Source organism: Rhyacophila brunnea, unplaced genomic scaffold (assembly GCF_057557595.1).
Source record: "Rhyacophila brunnea isolate RB1 unplaced genomic scaffold, BYU_Rbru_1.0 scaffold_20, whole genome shotgun sequence".
Taxonomy (NCBI): domain Eukaryota; kingdom Metazoa; phylum Arthropoda; class Insecta; order Trichoptera; family Rhyacophilidae; genus Rhyacophila; species Rhyacophila brunnea.
Genome location: NW_028232860.1, coordinates 1,297,859 through 1,317,352, shown reverse-complemented (window position 1 = coordinate 1,317,352; position 19,494 = coordinate 1,297,859). Strand labels below are relative to the sequence as shown.

General features: G+C 34.9%; 1 protein-coding gene and 1 pseudogene across 2 annotated transcripts in view; both read right to left on the bottom strand.

Moving 5' to 3' along the window:
• The window catches only part of LOC147071049 (retinol dehydrogenase 12-like), a 28,894-nt gene extending 12,760 nt beyond the window's left edge, over positions 1-16,134 (bottom strand). Inside the window, exons 1-2 of the mRNA XM_085948473.1 lie at positions 16,098-16,134; positions 1,087-1,179 (exon numbers count right to left, since the gene is read on the bottom strand). Coding sequence (XP_085804599.1) covers positions 1,087-1,160 — 74 coding nt within the window. The 5' untranslated portion in view covers positions 1,161-1,179; positions 16,098-16,134. The remainder of the gene's footprint in view (positions 1-1,086; positions 1,180-16,097) is intronic.
• On the bottom strand, positions 13,612-15,865 carry LOC147071050 (patj homolog pseudogene; annotated as a pseudogene). Its single transcript, XR_015070840.1, has one exon. The product of XR_015070840.1 is annotated as a patj homolog pseudogene (transcript).
• Positions 16,135-19,494: the final 3,360 nt, after the last annotated feature.

The window sequence follows — 19,494 nt, the reverse complement described above, 5'->3', positions numbered from 1 at the left end:
ACAGATATACAAAGATTATTGGCGCGGTAATTGATCTACAAAGTTAGCTATAACTTGATACCTACATGGAAATGCCTATTAATTCAATATGTAATATCGCCATATAACTACTCCCCTAGCAGTAATTACGTTCTATTGTTATTACAATCATATTTGATTACAGATTTATGATGGCTTAAATTAATTACAATTGTTTAGAGCTTAATTAAAACAAAATAATAATAAAAATGAAATGACTAAAAATATTATTTAATTAAAACACTTGTATTATTAATATTTTGTAGCATTTTTGAATGTAATTTTGTAATATGCAATATCGCCATAAATATACGGCGAAGCGTGATATGGCGAACTGCATTCGTACAAGTTTCCGGACACGATTTAACTAAGCTAATAATAAATTAAAACATTCTTTAAAGAGAAGTCTATGACAGTAACAAAGGTGTCATTAGGCCAATGCTTCTCATACTGGAGGATAGTGTAACTGAAGACAGGTGAACTTGATATTTACTTTTGTATTACACAAAGAGCGTAGTTTTTGTTACTGCCCCAGGCACTAAAACACAAACACAAAAAAAACAAATTATATTAAACTCTTTTTAGAGTTTGCATGAAAATGGTAATCTTTTTAGCCATCACTTTCATACATTTAGGTTCTACATTGTCGTTGTGTGTTAAATAATCATTTAAATTCTAATGGATTCAAGCTCTGTACTATTCCATTTAAGTCGTTTTTTGCGGCCCGGGTTTCGCCTTTCGGCATCTTCAGGCGCCGTGTAGACTCACCAAAGGCAAACACACACTGACAACGAACTCTCTCCACTCTAGCTTATATAACAAATCAATACAATAAAGTAGGTAAAAACTCCATTACCTACCTAACAAGTCAAAGGTTACAACAAATTATGAATAGTTGAAGTGTCAGTAAAAAACCTAATTAGTAAAAACCCTATCTTATTAATTACAATACACTCGATAGCATATTATAATAAATCGTCAAAACATAATGATAGATCATTATTCTTTATATTATTAATATTATAAATAATCATTTGTTTAAATATAATGAAATTATTTGATTCTTACTTCAATACGCACGTGACTCCCACCAGACCAGTCACGGCTACCACCGATTTCGCCCCCACGAATCTCGCAAACATGGCGGGTCCTCGGATGTATCTGAAAAAGAAAACATACTCCCTGTGATTCCCCCTGTTGGTACAAAAAACAATCGTCACCCCAATTTTCACTTAACAAAAGGTGTGATTTATAAGTTTTGACTTAATTGAGATTCAAGATAGCTGAGACTGTTTGCACCATGCATGTATTCAAAGACACGATTTTTATCATAGCCAAGAGTCTCATCATCCAGTAGTAACCTAAAGGACATTAAACATGAAACCGGAGTGTAACATGGTTAGCATTTTCAAAGGTACTGTCTTATGCTTATGTTCAACTCATCGTGAGCCCTGAATCCTAATAAATTTGTCACCTGGCTCACCACACAAGTTCTAAAGTTTATGATTATGGCAATGCTGCTAATGAATACAATATGGATCTACGATCTTCATTTGTGGTATGCCTCATATACTAATATACTTTTGTATGCCTGATTCAGACATCAGTTTCTTGACTCTGACAGAGTATTTCATCGAATAAACTTTGTTACTGGTTATACGGAATAATGCACAAACAAACTAATTGCCGGGATTACCTTTCAAGGGTAGAAGGCTCAAACAAACTGTTAAAATGTCCATATTTTGAAAAAAAAATTGTTTAAATATTGGGATAGGTATCCTTTTTGCTTTTTTGTTTGTGAAATAATATAAGTGTAATTTAATCAAAATTCAACCTTTAATACCCTATCACCCTGAGGTGAGTTGGAAATACTGTCACCAGTTTGTGTACTTAAGTTTCGGATGAAACTACCCATACTAAGTATTTGTGACCCAATAAACTTATTCCAAAAAACTTGTGATAATATCATCGCGAGTCGCTGTTCTGTGCACTCGTCAGTTGGTAGACATTCAACATTATTGACATTAAATGCGCACGAACGAAATAGCACTTGAATATAGGTATATTTTAATTTATTAGTCTATTGCGTTTGAATGTATGAATAATAGGTCATAAACTTTGTGTCGCAGCACAGTGGTGAGATGACGCACAGGCTTAGGCTTGTTATATACCGCTCAAAACATGTTTAAAATTAAAAAAAAAACACTGTTATTCATTTTTGTTAACAATAATATTCTAACCTAACAGAAAAACAACTCATAAATTTAAAATTTTATAATAAATGAGACTTTTCGACAAGCGGAGCTCAGCGTATTTTTAGCGATTATATTGAAGCCGATACACAGTCTGAGTTCCCTGAGCCGATACGTATTTCAAAATACTAATAATATGGAGTTGGTTTTAGTTTCAGTTGAGTATGAAACTTTTGTCGCATACGCACGCCAAACGATCTATATAGTATTCAAAATACTAGTAAGTATTTTGGAACAAGTTTACATACTAAGTATTTTTTTATACTGGTAGTAAGTATACTTAGTCTTCCAAATCGACCAGTTTTCCCATCTCTAATGTGTACATAATAATTGAGATGTCTAAGTAAGAGACAGTTAACTTTTTTACATAATTAACCACATGTAAAGTAATAAATGTGATATGTTTATCACAATTAGCTCTTTTTTGATGTTACGTGATATGTTAGAATAGGCTTGCTGGATGGATTTTAAGGCAGGACAATAAAAAAACAACATTAATGGTATAATATTTTAAATCATTTTTATTGTAGTATTTTTCAATGTTACAATGATGAAAATTGTCATTTTTTTTACATTCGATTGAAAATTATACAAACGTAAATATTACAGGTGTGTGATGTTGACTAGATAACTATTAAATACGAAATTAATTAGTCAATTAATTGTAATCAAATACTGATTTATCACATATTTACGAGACACATTTAAACCAAATTTAATATCATTAGTGACTGTCTTTTAAATACAATTTATATTATTACAAAATGAGCGGTAAAGGAGACAATTTTAATATAAAATTGATTAACAAAGCTATTAAAATATAAATTATACTGAGAATTTTTAAACCATTTAGAGAGCTGATAATAAATGTCAGTTAATATGGATATGTATACAAAAAATATTGTGTTTTCATTTATTTTTCAGATTTAAAGTACATATACTATAATAAACCAATTCCTATTTATTTTACTACGTGTATGTAATTAATTACAATATTATATTATGGTGATTATAAAAAAACTTTGATTTAGTAAAATATTTAAATCTTTTTAATGTAGTTGTGATTCTAAAAAATAATACCAATTATTAATGATTGTCAAATAACAGATAGCGTATAAATTTGACTGCGTTACGCCCATTGATATACTACTAGATGAGGAGTTCCCATACAAGTGTAATTTAAAAAATGTACCACAAAAGAAGATATTACGAATATCGTCTTATAATATTTCCTTGTAGGTATAATGAGTTAAGGCCGTTAACATGGATTCCCGAATTTCACGCGTATTGCCCTGGCTGTAAAACTAAATTTGCGTTCTTGGAATAGTGACCCTAAGGGTGCTGCAACCCAAAGCTTGCAAGCTACCAAAAATTCATGTCTGAGCGGACAGAGCAAGTCGTCATGCGCTGACTATGAGTTAGAGTAAGATGCAAGCTAGATCGGGCTTACTCATAATTATAACCAGGTCGTTTTCGAGACAAATATTAAGTGAGCTTATATCGAGTTAAGTCCGCTGATATTAAAACAGTAAGTTTTAACACTGGCCGAGTCGCTGAAAATCGGGCGTCATTTTAAGAAGCATATGATTCATCCAGTAGTATATCAATGGTTACGCCGTACTAAACAATATAATGTAATATATTATCCAAAAAAACACAAGTTGCCATGTTAAAACCTTTAAATTAAATAAGAATATAAAAAAATTATGATCCATATATCTTTAAATTAGCGCCATTTCACCGATTACATATTTATTAATATGTATGCAATCGTATAGGTATCTTAAACCATCATAGTTTTGGTATTCTTTGGGCGATAAGACAAAATTGTGCACACTTTTTCGCATACCGCATACTTATTTGTTTTCGTTGGATTATTACACATATTGTTGCTTCATTTTTTTAAATTCATAAAGCCATGCCTAAAGCAAACTATAATAAATAAAATATATTATTCTATCTATAAAATATCCAAAGTTATGTATAATTTAATTGCATAATTTTAGATATTTTATAGACAAGTATTTTTTGACTATTATCTATTATGGCTTTGTTTTCGCAGGGTTTAATTGAATTTTAAAAACTAACCAACACCATCTGTAAATTGTAGTCTTATTTCAATGAAAACAAATATGTACATATTATGACTGACAAAGTTTAGTATGCACTACTTATGGTGGATCTTAACTGCCTACATCCACCCTTCGCCACTGGCGTGTTGTAGACATTTTATAAAATAATATAAATACTTAAGTGGTCAGAAGACGCAGATAATTATGTCAAATACATTTCTGAATCTAATCAATATTTTAAATATATACCATATTGCAAAATGTTATGTGAAATGAATTACAAGTCTTATACTATTAATATAAAGTGATGTAAAATGATTTAGATGCCGTAACATGCCAATTATTTCATCAACAATAGATTACAACCCGTAATGGCGTGATTTAATGTAAATTTAAATTATTTATTACACGTGTTTAAGGTTGATAACACTTTTCTAGTAACAAAATGGAAGTACGAAATTAGTCTACTCCTACCGACAGAGGATAGAATGTCTTCACAAGACAATTATAATCATTTTTTTATCTATCAACATTTTCATTTTGATGCAAACGTTTCGTGAGATATTTTTATGACAAGAGTGTTCAGCAGTGACGTCCCGTTGGGGTAGGCAGGCCATGGTCGCTTAAGGAACGAATATGATCATTAGAAATTTTGAAGGCAGCGGTAGACACGGTCGCTTTGTTAAATCTTCGACATCTTAGTTTTAAAAAATCACAAGGGGCCTCCAAACCTGTCAGCGCCGCAAACCTCCGTTTACCTAAAACCATCGCTGTTTGAAAATAATAGTAGTTGGTGTATTTTTTTCCACAATTTCAGTTGCATTTGTTTAAGATTATAAAATATGTAGGTATGTACCCAATGGCGGTTTATCGCACAGGAAAGATGTTTGGGTGCCTCCAAACCTGTCAGGGCCTCAGACCTACACGTACCTAAGCTGTTTGAGACTATGTTTTGTGGAAATCCTCTAATCCTCAGTAGATGATGAATAATAAGATATGAAGGATTCATATAGTGGATATATTCAATTAGATTTATGGCCGATAGTTACACAAATTAGGTTTATTACCTATGTTTTGGCAATTTATTAAATTAACCAAATATTAAAACGAAAATTCCATCATTATTTGCGACCTCAAGGATGCCTTGAGGGATCATGTAGCAGAATGTAGATTCACAGATCGAAATGCATTTTTCATGTGTGGTTGCATGGGTTATCATCTCTATTGCAGTTTTCAATTGGTTTCAATTGTAGCCCTTTTGACTCACTAAGATACAATAATTTTATAGATCAAATATTTTACTCTTTGATATTTTAAATATGTTAATTTTAAGATTAAAATAAAAATACACAATAAAAACAGAAATAAAAATAAAAGGATTGTTATGCAAAAAATTAATTCACTAAAGTAATCGCTTACAGGCCAACATTTTGTACCCCTGCAGGTCTATTTTTAACGGTTATCACTTTAGCAAGATTCAGTTATTTTCATTGGTCCAAATTAACACGGAAGGCATTCCATACGCAAAACAATTATCGGCGGCTATCTCCAATTCGTAATACGCTGAAAATTTAGGTTGGTAGACATGTCGGTCAAATTCGGATAAGTTCGTGCTGCCAGTTACAGCCAAACCCAAGCGAATATGACCGAACACAAGCGGATAAAGCCGAACTGCGTGCCATCTAGTCGGTGATGAGCCGAACACAAGAATTTTGTATTGACATGTCAGACATATCAACATAACCTACAATTTTATTTGTAAATATTATGTTACTACTAGCTGCTACTAGCCACTCGATATTTGACAGCTCGCGGGCAACTATAAATTAAGACGACGGCCAAGAGGGGCTATTAAAAAAAATATCACCTTTTCGACAGTTCAGACGGTTAACTTTTTTATATAACAACCGCCAGAATATGTCAAGTGATAAATGTGATATTTCGTCGCTAATTTTCTACAAACCCGTATCTCAATTTTTGAGTTGTTTGATGTTATGAATTCAGAATTTGAATACGCACATATTCCACTAACATGTATCTCAAAACATACTTTATAACATAATAGATTTAAGCAATGCAAAAAATCGTATCACTACTTTTATAAATATTATAAACTCGTATCTTCAGTTACGTGTTTGTAAATACACAGAATACTGAACTCCGACAGATGATTATACTGAAGTTCTTTCCCGTAAGTCAAGATACGTGTTTACTGCAGTAATATTGTGGAATGATTCACAGTAAAGTTGCAACGCATTCTATAGATTGAATAAACATAACATTTTTTTTGTGAAAATACGTGTAACTATACTAAATATATATTTCATAGAAGAAAATTTATTTCTGAATTTAAAACTGAGAGAATAAAGTTGTTATTTGTGTCTCCTGAAAAGTTGTGTTTCTTGAGATACATGTCCTTTTTGGATGTTAAGTGATATGTTAGAATAGGCCTGCAGAGATAGACAAGGGGCATTACTAATATAAACATACCCGGACAAGTACACTTTGAGAAAGCTACTAAACATTGCCATTACAGAAAAATAATTGTGTCACCACAAATATGTTTGATAATAACGATTTTAGGTCTCCTTTATACTTTAAACCAGAGGGGGGCAAACTGCGGCCCGCCGGGTATTTTTGTGCGGGCCGCCATCATTAATAATTGTACTTCTGATTACGAATAACTTTTTTATAATTTAAAAAAAAATATTGACATAGATTAAAATTTGTTTAGCAATAGTACGCGATCCATTTTCAATAGATATTGATAGTGTACCGACAGAGCTACAACTTGAGATTATTGATCTGCAGTGACTGATTTAAGAGAATTGCATCGTCGTGAAAAAACCTACAAATTTTACAATGCTCTTAATTCAGACAAATTCGACCAACTTAAAGATTATGCAAGAAAAATGTTCGTCTATATATTATGTGAACAAACATTTTCGATCATGAACCTCAATAAAAATTCTTTACGATCAAATATCTCCCATGCCCATTTACAAGCAGTTTTGAGAATATCAACTACAAAATTAACACCTGAATTTAAAAAAATGTTACAAAATGTACAACAGTTTCATTCTTCTCATTAATTTTTTGTAATGTTTATTTTTCGTGATAATAAATAGTGTATATCTAAAAATGGTATTTTACTTGCGGCCCGCCACTCATTTTGAATTCTTGAATTTGGCCCTCCATCCAAAAAGTTTGCCCCCCCTTGCTTTAAACCGTTTCAAAGAATGGTATAAAAAAAATGTTTATTGGGAAATTAAATAAGACGTCATCAATTTATAATAAACCATAGTATCTTCATTTCCTGATCGACGTTCTGCTATATACTGAACACTCTTAAGGGATACCAAATTAGTTAAGAATTAATAGTGGTCATTTTTACTATAATAAGTATTATGTTTTTTTTATATTATTATATTTTATAAAGTATTATTGTAGATTAAAATTATCTATTCCTTGTGAATTGTTTTTTTCTTTTTGATAATAATTATTTAATAATATTAATCTGAATCTTTAATATTTTTTACAAAAGTCTATCATCTATATTTTTGATAACATTATTTTATTTTTTAAGTTATTAAATTTTTTTTTCACTAGAATTGTATTATGTAAAATTTGACTTTGAAGCGACAAGTTTTCGGTACATTACCAGAGTAGCTTCTTACGATTAATATAATATAAAAACATGTCAGATGCAAGTGCCGTAGGAAGGAATCAAATCTTAAATTTGCATATTATATTACATTGTAGTGATATTTTTATAATTTCCGGAGCGTTTTCTTTATAATAGGAATCAATATGGCAGGAACGGATTAGTGCATATTATAATATATTCGGACTAAAACATGGAAGTACAATATACATACGTCATCGGAATATTATGGTCGACTGTAAAATGTTATTTCGCTGTCTCAATACAAGTGTATTATACAATTTGACAAAAATAACAGTTTTGAATTACGAATTACAAATTACGGAGAATAAGTTGAATTCGAATCCCCTGCAGTCCAATTTTTTTAAAACCTCTTAGTTATGGCTATCATATGGTAGACGTATCTACATTAATTAGGCATTGGTCTCTTTAAGTTCTTTTTTCATTATTCATTACGGCAATACACGTATCTTAAAAATTATTATCTTATATTTTTAAATTATGTATGTTCAATGCCTTCAATAGATCTCATCGCACATGGGTATTGAGGGCAATGAAAGGGCCGATGATTCGGCAATGAAAGGGCCGATGATTCGGCAAAGGAAGCTGGCCAATCAGGGATGCCATATCAGTGGGTAGGTAACAGAAAACCCGGACTGGAATGAGGCCATAAAGAAAATGTCCCAAAGCATGTCGATAGATTACCATCCCCCACGTTCAGTGCCCTGATTTTTAGAGTTTCCTTTGAAGAGAAATGAGCTTAAGCTGATACTGAGGCTAAGAACAGAACACATAATGGGGAAAAGATTTGATGTCCTCATGGGAAGAAGCGATTCGCGGCTCTGCGATGAATGTGATGTTTTGGAGGACATTGTACATATAGCAGTACAATGTCATAAATATGAACAACACAGATACAGCTGCGAATTGCAGATATCTTTGAGAATATCGACGAATTGAAAGGTGCCCTGGCGGTGGGTAAGACAGAAGAGCTTGGCAAAATTGTAAAGTTCTTTAACAGAATTGGAGTGAGGACCTGATCAGCGGATGCTCTTCTAGATGAGAAGAGGCGATATGACAGTGAGTCGCAGTCAAAGACTCAGTAAAATCTCAGGTAGTGAAAATAGCCATAATTATAGAATTATCATTTTGTTAGTTAACGACTTCTTACATTACATCGACGGTATTTGTATGTTCGTGTTACAATAATTTAAAAGTTATTGCAACATGATTATTTAATAATATATTGTACTTCCATAATTGTCAAATGCACAGTTCAGTGTATATATTTTCCACAAAAGACGTTAACATCTTGCAGAAGATAAGTCATAGATTCAAGCTTGCGTAAGTAAGTATTCGACGATTATTTTGCATTATTTACAAATTATTTTAACATTCGAATTTTATTCACTGACTAAAGTTCTAGTCGAGACTCGATCCAATTAGAGGTTTAGAAGGCCATCACGTAAATAGTTATAATATAGTAAAAACTAGATTCTACCAACGTTTTGTGTCTACAGCTAGCGTCGCTAGACAAAAAACTAAAACAACATTAGTATAAAAAACATATCATGTAAAATAAAACTAGGTGCAGACTAGACCAAAAAAAAAACCCACTGCAAATATTTAAATTTTTGTACACATGTAAAAACACATTACAATATACATTACTTAAAACAGGATCACAGCGTTACATTTTGGAAAAATCTAGGCTTGGTAGCTTGATCGATAAAACACATATCCGGCAAACAAAAGTTTTGCATTTGAATGTCGATCAATCCATAATTTTTCCTAATACGTCTGTTTCTGAGACTGTTATAAGTTATGTATTTTCAATAAAAAGAATGCTACATTCTTAAATCTTGTGTACATTCAGTATTGCAGTGGTATTCAAAGCGTGAGTCGCAGGCTGTCTAATAAAAATAATATCTCTAGACAATGTAAGATGCACGATCACAATAATAAATTATTATGCTTCATTGTGGCACAGCCTCAAGGGTTCCATTGTCGTGGTCGGCCCTCCCTCACCCTGCAGAAAAAGCGATCTATGCGCTGCAGGTTTGGCATGGCGGGAGGCGCGAGAGTTGGCGCGAACTTGTGCTTGCGCTATGCCCCAATGCTGGGTCGTGATAGGGTGAAAGAAGAATGCTTAATTGAGTATTTTTTTAAGCGATGACAAAATGTGAGCTGCTCTTCCCTTGTTGATAGGGAGACCATTCATCCTTTATTTAGAAATCCGTGCTTTATTATTGTTGAAATTTTGTTAAGCATAAAAAAGTGATAACTAAAAACTACTGGTAATAATTGATTCCGAGTGCAATTGGCTGCAAATAAAATAAAAATTTAATGGTACAGACAGGGCCCTGTGAAATGACAAAATTTTAAAACCACTGCAGTATTGAATAAAAAATAATTAAATATAAATATTATAATAAATACATAGTGATATTATTAATAATTGATATTAAAATTTGTCTTATAATAATTGAATACTGATCAAAGCTACAATGATTTTTTTTTAAATTATTAAAAACAAACACATCATATTGAATGTAGAGTAATTCATTCTTAGAATATTTTCAGTCGCAATGTTACAAAATTTAATTAGTTTGATTAATCATAAAACAATTATAATATTAACGGGGGATGCACTTTAGATCGGTTGAAAATGAAGAATTTTAAATAAGTCCATCATCATCATCATCAACACTATTTGAGCAGACACAGAAAATAATTTCACCGATGACATGCCATAATTACATTGTAATGTAAAATTGGTCATAGAATCGTGATTATAACAGTATAGTAAACGATTATAGAATATGTGTAGCAAATATAGGTTAGATAAAAAGACAATTATAAGCTACAATAGAAAGTTTAATTTAATGTTAGTCAATTAAAGTGTTGACGAAAGAATTATTTGAAAAAGTATGAGGACTACGAATGAAAAAAAAATATGGCTTTGATCTACGTTAAAAATAATATTTTATGCTATAAAACTAACATATAATACGATCATATGCGTATATATCAGTGACCCCCGACCAGCGTTCTAATCAGTTAGTCCGATGCAAATTGAAAATTTTTGGCAATTTTTCAACATGGTAAGGGTTCTTTCAACCAAAAGGTTGGGAAACACTTCTATTATATTATATAACGTGAAAAGACAGGACAATGTTTACAGATTTTTCAGTCTGAAACCGTTCTTAATTCTACCAAATTCTTCATTTTCGACTCGATCGTTTCAAATCCCAGTCTGTCCATCTTGTTAAAGTTATGTAAGTACAGTAGACTCCCGATTATCCGGGCTGATGGTGGGGAGAGATAAACGAAAAACCCGGATTATCCGAACTATGGTTTTTTCTTAAGACGATATTTCAGTGAAATGGCAAATAATTTTAACTAAAGGCGCGACGAAATTTTGGACTCGCTGGCAGTCTGAGAGCGAACGTCGAGGTGTGAACACGTCAATTTGTTACGTGATTTATTCTTAAATCGTGTAAAGATGACTAAAAACGTTACCCATTTACTTTAAAAAGAAAACATGTCAATGAATATATTATTATTGTTACTAATAGAACAATAAACAGATCATTAAATGGACGCACGTTGGATTTATATGACAAATTATATTTCGGTCGACATGCGTCATTTGCACCCACGACCCGCAATCCGCGCATCGCCTAGCCACGATCTTTTTAGACCATGCTTCAACTGAGGTACAGCCTTAAGATACAACATAATTCATTTCTAAAGCAGACAATTATTTTAACATGTTTAATACTCATTATTTATTAAGAAAACCTGCGATTTTGGTTTGTTTGCAGGAATCATTCTAATATCAGTTCGAATTTTCCTAAGTGAGATTCATTTTTACGAAAGCGTGCACGGATAATCTGCAAACCAGATAATTGGGAGTTTACTGTATATTCAATAAAGAATGTTACATTCTTAAATCTTGTGTAGGTATTAGTCAGTCAGTCTTGATTAAAAAATAATTAAATAAAAAATGAAATGGCTTCCACTTGTTTCTTAATTAAATTAAATCAGATGTTTCTTTATAAACTAATATAAAATGTCTTTTCGGTTATTGTAAACAAAAAACCAAGCAATCAATACATTATTGCAATATTTTTTTATTTTTTCAATAAAGAGATATTAATTTATTTAATATTGGGGGGGGGTTATCTACGATGTTTGTACATAGCATTATTTAATGGGAATATAAAAATAATTACTAATTTAGTTGATTCCGCTAATGAAATTCGTCCGTTAGTACGTTATATTAAATAGTACTAAATCGAAACAGGTCGAAAGCTCTAAAACGCTACGACTAATAAGAACAATTCAAATATTACTTTAAGTATAGTGATGTGAAAAAATTTGGTCGCACGTGGTGAAAATTTTTAAATTACGTGTTTTAGAATATTATGATGATCTAGGGTTGCCGGATGTTCTGTGTAATATGAAGAATTTTCTCTGCATTACGTTATATCAACCGCAGTAACGATCTATCGGACTGGATTTATAATTAGTGAGTGAATTGAAGATAATAAATAACCTGTGTCTATATGGTTATCAGTAAGTTAAGAGGTTGAAAATGTCTGATTGTTTTCATATTTTTTGGTTTCATTTATTAATTATTGTTAGTTGAAGTTGATTTTTATTGTAAAATTTTGAGATGTGTAGATATTTTTTATTTCACAATTTTCTTTTTCTTTCGACCATGTCCGATGCTATTATATATGATGTCAGCCACTTGGTCAACCTATTAGGTCCATACTCTGACTCTACACAAATTGAAAAACAATATTTGTACTTGTCAGACCCAGGATTCGAACCTGGGACCCACGACGCAATAGGCCAACGCTTAAGCCGCGCGGCCATCGTGGGTGCATAATATATGTCATAAGAACCACCTATAACATTTTAGTTATTACGAATCCATCAAAGGAATATTCTGGCAATTTAATTGTTTCATTTGATGACAAAATATCCTGGCAACCCCGAGCAATCGTACAATAGCGACTAGACAAGTTATTGAGTCGAAAAGAAACATTATTCATTATTATTAATTATACTTAAACATTAAAATCAATCACATTGACTTTCCGATCCACTTCTTAATATAGAACTTTGGTATATTAAAAGTGTGTAATGCACGTTTGGCCTGTACAAAATATGATATCCCCTCGCGTTAAGCGACTAACTACGAAAGCTCCCTAACAATAAATGTGGTATCAAAACTAATTTTGTTCACAAATGGATAAAGCTTTCAAATATGTATTAATAATTCCGAAATTCCTAAGTACTCGAAATTAATATTGATCCCGTGTTTGTTATAATTTGTGTATTACTATAATAATATTACTTTAAATATATTATATAATGCAAAATTGATTTTGTTCAAATTACCTACTTAATCTAATAAAAGATGGAGCTTACAAATTTACGATTAGAATCACTAAATAAAAACTACATTCCCTATTAAATATAAGTACGATGTAATAACGCGGAAATTTAAAAAGACTAGCGGTGCCTTGGGTAAAATTATATAGTATAATGTTAATATTTATCGTAAAATGTTTTTTTTTATTTTAACTATTAATGTATCTAGTGTTGTTTTATATTATAGTTATGTACACTTAAGATTTTCATTCGACAATTCCACATGGGGCTAATCTTTTATAAAAAAATAAGCATGTAATTTATAATGAAAGGTGATTCCGAAACGGACAAGTCTATTAATAATTACAAGCTACGAAACTAGCTAAGTTTCAACGTAACGAGCGGTACAGATAACGGCGCATATCTTAATATTAACTGGAGACCTTGGTCGTTAGAGATCCGCTAATACTATTCCGAAGGGATTTGCTACAGTGCTCAGTGGAAGGGAGGGGACGCGCAATACCCAAGCTCACGGTGCCGAGCGGGGCGCTTTTCAGAGCATGCACGGCCTGGTCAAGGGTCACGTTGCGGATGCTCAGCCCGTTAACGGAGAGCAACCGATCTCCCGGTGCCACTTGCGCTTGTTTCTCGGCCACTCCTCCGGGTACCAGACTCCGCACGACGATTACGGTACCCTCCGGATCAATCGGGTCCTGATAGTCGAGTATCGAGAAGCCCAATCCCTGCTCTCCTTTTGCTACGTCCACGATGACTTCCTCATCATTCCACATGGCGAGATTCGACACGCACTCGAGCGAGTGCGATTTTTTAGACAGCGAATGGTCAGTCAGCGTCGCTGTGCTCGAAGTGTTGATGGAGCCGTCGGAGAGAGATTTAATTAGAGCCGCGGCTATGTTGTGCAGGCTTCCTGAGATTATCTTCCGCGTTTCGAAACCTTCACGGTCCTGCGACATGTTTATCAACGGCCGCGGGCCCATATCAATTGAGCTGCGAGCGCACACGAGCCTCACTTTAGTGGGCAGTTCTTTAAGAATGGCCACCACCTCCGTGTGCTTCAATCCATGCAAACAGTGATCGTTGACTTGCAGGAGTTCGTCTCCAGCTTGAAGGGCCCCGTGCAGTCCCACGGGACCCTCCGGAAGGATAGATCTTATATAATGATGGGGCCTCAGCTCTTGCCCTCCTTCCACGTCCACAGTTCCTTCCAGGCTTATGCCTAATCCGGAGAGTTTGTTAATATCCGCGACAATTATGTCTTTGTCGTCGCCAATCTGCTGTCCCCATTTTGTTTGATAGTTGTCAAAATCGATTTGAGCGTCCAATTCTTTTTCTATTAAATCGGGGTCCGGTTCATTTTCTTCTTCCGGTTCGAAGACGGTTGAGTCCACGGTAGTGTGAGATTCCGGCTCCATTTCGATGGTGCTCTCGGCGTTATCTGTCCGCACTTGGAACCAGGACAATGTCGCGACAGACGGCGAAGGGGGGGAGGGCGGAGAGTCTTCTCTCCAAAGTGCCGATTGAAGATGTTCATATTTTGGACCTCGCAGGTAACGTTCCAGCACGAGACTGACGGATATACTCGTGTTGCGCAGAAGTTCAACGGCTTTCGGATTGGTTATACCCGTCAAGGGCTCACCGTCCACTTCAATGATACGGTCGTTGATTTTAATTTTACCGCTGAGCTCGGCGGCGCTGCCCTCGATAATGCTCTTTACGAATATTCCCGAGAGCTCCTCTTTCTCGCAGACATAGCCCGCGACCGTTACCCCCAGCCCGTACACGTTCTTGTTGAGCTGAACTCTGATCACTTCCATTTCGGGCGGCGACGGCAGCTGCACGACGGTTAGCGGCATTGATAGAGTTATGACGGGAGACGGGAGTTTCAACCCCAGAAGCGGCTCTCCGATGGCTTGCGGATTCTTGCCCACGATATCCACGAACGCCGCAATAGGAAAAGGTATGTGCGATTCGGGAGTGGAATCGTTCTCGTTGAACTGCTCCTCGTAGCACTGCGGTATGGCATTATAGATTTCGTTATATCCATTTTCGACAAGATGCCTGTCGAGTTGTTCGGGATCGGAGAGTATCTTGGTGGGGACTATCGGGGCGTGGTACCCCAGGAAGCGAAAGTCTGACGACGTCGGATCCACCGGTCTCGCGACGAGCAACCTGACCCGGTTTCCGGACTGCCGGAGCACCGACGCGACTTGATCGCTGCTGAAGCCACGCAGGTTCACGGCGCCGACCTGCAATACGTGATCCCCGCTCTGCAGCCTGGCGTCCTTGTCCGCGACGCTGCCGGGGTGCACGTATTTGATAACCACACCGGTGCTGCGCCCCCCGACGATGTTGAAGCCCAGCCCGTTGCCGTCGTTGACGAGGTCGATCACCTCGACCTGCGCCCACTCCGTGCTGAGTACCATCTCGCGCGGGGAGGTTTGTTTTACCATTTAAATTGATTCTTGCCGAGACTCACGAACGGCTTCATCGCGGGATCGACGATTTTTTCGTGATCATTGTAAGGTTATGAGGTCAGCCGTGAGCGATTATCGCGCGCACAATCGACGCACGGGTGACGGAAAACGTTCGTTTTGACGAATTTTAACAATTTCTGACAAATAAACTCGAGAATCCGTCAGGAAAACGGTGTAAAAATGTTAATAATAAATGACATTTACATACGTGTGAGATTAGCGACGGGTGCTGTCCTGGGGGAAGTGTTGCCACTCTAACGGGGAAAATTTCCCGAAACATTGATGTTGTATTAGTTTACTTAATCCATAACAGATGTCAATAAAATATGAAGACCTCGCTATTGCAGTAAAGAAAGAAAACTTAATAGTTTATTTTAGATAATATTTTAAAAAAAATGTGTTAAATAAACTTGAAACAAATTTTTTAAATTTTATAAAAAATATTTTATTATTGATTGAATATTTTAAATTACACTGACATCTATTGTCAACATATATAGACACTATAATAATTCTAGCGATATATTATTTTACTATCATCTCATAGAAGCCGCTACGATGACATCCAATGCAATTTATTTTTCGAGTATTACCTAATAAAAATAAATTATTGTGTCACTACATTTTATAATAATATAATATTACTATTAAAAATAAAATAATGTACGGCAATGATATAGTAATAATAATGATGCCAGGAATTTTAAGAAAACTCGGTCACTAAATTAATATTGTAAATGATAAATTAAAAATATTAACAAACTTCGGTTACTTAATTTAGAAAAGCGAAACGTTCCTATTCGAAGTGGACAAATTTAATGGTAGCCGTGATTATACTACACTACCGGGGCCCGGCGTGGCGGATCGACCGGCCAAGTGAGATAAACAAACACACGTCATAAAATTGCACTAATAGTAAAAAAATGTCGCTATTTCACTTCAATCATATTAACATTAAAAAACATATGATTGTGCGATACAATTGTTTGTCAATATTCGACAAATCCATTATTATGGGTGTATAAAAAAATACATAAAAATACCCTTCATTTTACCTCGAACGCCATTTGGAATACACAACCTTACCTACTCATCGTCACACTGCTGCGTCCAACGCAACTGGTGCGTTGCCCATCAGGTGGCCGTTAGATATAATTAGCATGTTATTTAAATGGGATAGGTAATTAAATATTAATTAAAAGGTCCTCAGCGTATGAGCGATAGATAGGGAAGCGTCAAAGATGCTATCCTGGGGCCCGCTTCAGGATATGGCGGGCATGCTACCGATCTTCGGAGGCCGAAAGCATGGATGTATAATTTTATTAATTCTTCTTTCTCTTTCTTTCGACCATGTCCGATCCTAATAGGATATGGCCCCCCCCACAGAGTGGAGGTTTGTATTAACAGATTTTATTTTTACGAGAAATGGATGTCAGCCACTTTTGCTCAACCTATTAGGTCCATACTCTGACTCATACACAAATTGAAAAACAATATGTGTACTTGCCAGACCCAGGATTCGAACCTGGGACCCTCGACACTATAGACTGGCGCCACGCGGCTATCGTAGGTGTATAAATTATTAATTCTATGGATAGGTACTTATGTATTTAATATCTTGTTACTTATGGGCGGAGTCCCAATCTGACGTTTCATCAGCGAATTTTCCAGAATAATTCTCCGTTGTACCTATATGATGCCGTGGTGCCGATAACTCAGTTAAGTACCTACCAAATAAGTGGATTTATTTAAAAATATAAAAATACACGGAATACTTAGCGATAGTGCTCATAGAACGCGTCGAGCGGGCGAAGTCGGCGTATGAAGCGTTTACTCATAACCATAATCACACGTCTCTTCCCGCGCATTACCCTTCACCTATGTAATAAGCGGCCCAAGTAGCACAAAATAATTATTTTTACAGCGTCTCTCATAACAAAGCAATGAAAATATTATATTATTTCGGGGCTTGTAATTAATATTTACGACGACATTATTCAACCAGCGAAATATAGGACACGGAACAAAGAGTTCCCTGTTATTAAATAATTGCTTTTCGCCCGTCGATCGACGACGCCTCGAGCAGCGTGATTTTGGTAGCCGTGTTCAATGAATGGACTTCTTTGTATTTCCATTAAATCGTATCGCCGAGAAGCGAAAAACGGTGACTCATGCGGCAGGCGGGGCGCAAGGCATCGTCAAGTCCAGTGTGCGCTGGCGTATTTGATTACGTTGTGTTTTTGATGATTTACGCGCCACTTGTAGAAATTTTGCGCGAGCGCCGCACTCGCTGCGTCAATGGGCTTTATGCCTTACTCCCAGTTTTATCTCGTGCAACCCTGGGGTTCCGCGGAATATAATTTGGGAAGCGCTGATGTAGAGTATCATACTGCCCTTAACCTTAGCGATAATCCAAGGGCCGAATTCAGGATGTGGGGGTCATGCATAGCATAATAAATATGCAAACATTTATGTTATGGCGGCGCCGGAAAACGGAGTCATAAAATTACCTATAATATTTCGATGTCTGAAACCTATCTACAAAAAGTCGATTTTTCAGGAGAGGCAATACAAACTTTTTTTTGTTTCAAGAAGTTTTTTAACAAAACTAAGAGTAATAGAAAGATGAAATTTAATTTTCAACTTCTTAAAGTAGGTAGAGTATCCTCCACGACCCACGTAACTTTGCAATTGTACACGTATTAGTGTATTAGTAAATGCCATCAAATAATTCAAAAAAATCTATCCCAAATTGCAAGGTTACGTGGAGGGTAGTAGGTATAAGTAAACAATCATTTTAAATAAATTTAAAAACAAAATGCAATTTTGATTAGCTATACTTACATAAGTATTTAAAAAATATCTACTGTTTTAAAGAGAGTCGACCCACTTTGTTATTACCTACCTTAGAATCCTTAGATATACAAAAACGTATCAACAAATCACAAAAGATTTAATGAGTGAAAAAAATAACTTTTTTTTTCACGATTAGACTTTTTAGCAAAACTAGTATGGATAATAAAGTTTTTCTTATGCATCGGAATGATTTTTTCTCCTTTCAATACAGTGAAAAGTTTTTAGAGATTCATCATGATGTTCATTATGCCGTGTCCACACTGGCAACATGTCGCCGGCAACCTCGTTAAATTTTACGATAAGTATGATAATTATCGTAAAATTTAACGAGGTTGCCGGCGACATGTTGCCAGTGTGGACCCGGCATTAGGATTTATAAAAAAACGGGATAGCATCCTATGTTTTTGACTTAACCAAATACTGTCTTTTTATTTGTATGTAGGTACTTATTATTTCATGAGAAAAAAACTATGTAAAATTAGTGACGTCCCTAGACAAAATGCCGCCTCTGGCAGCGCCATAATGCCGCCCAATTTTTTTCTAGAATATTGCAAGCGAAACTCAATCTGTCTACCCCCGTGGGATGTCACTGTGTAAAATGACTTCAAAATGAAAAAGAAGCAGTTTGACAGTTGAAAAACAAGGCGATACTTTTGTGTTTTTCAGACTGTCAGAAAAAATCCATAAACACAAAAATGTAGGTAGGTACCAAGGTACCTATCAGCTGATATGTTTTTGTGTTAATTTTT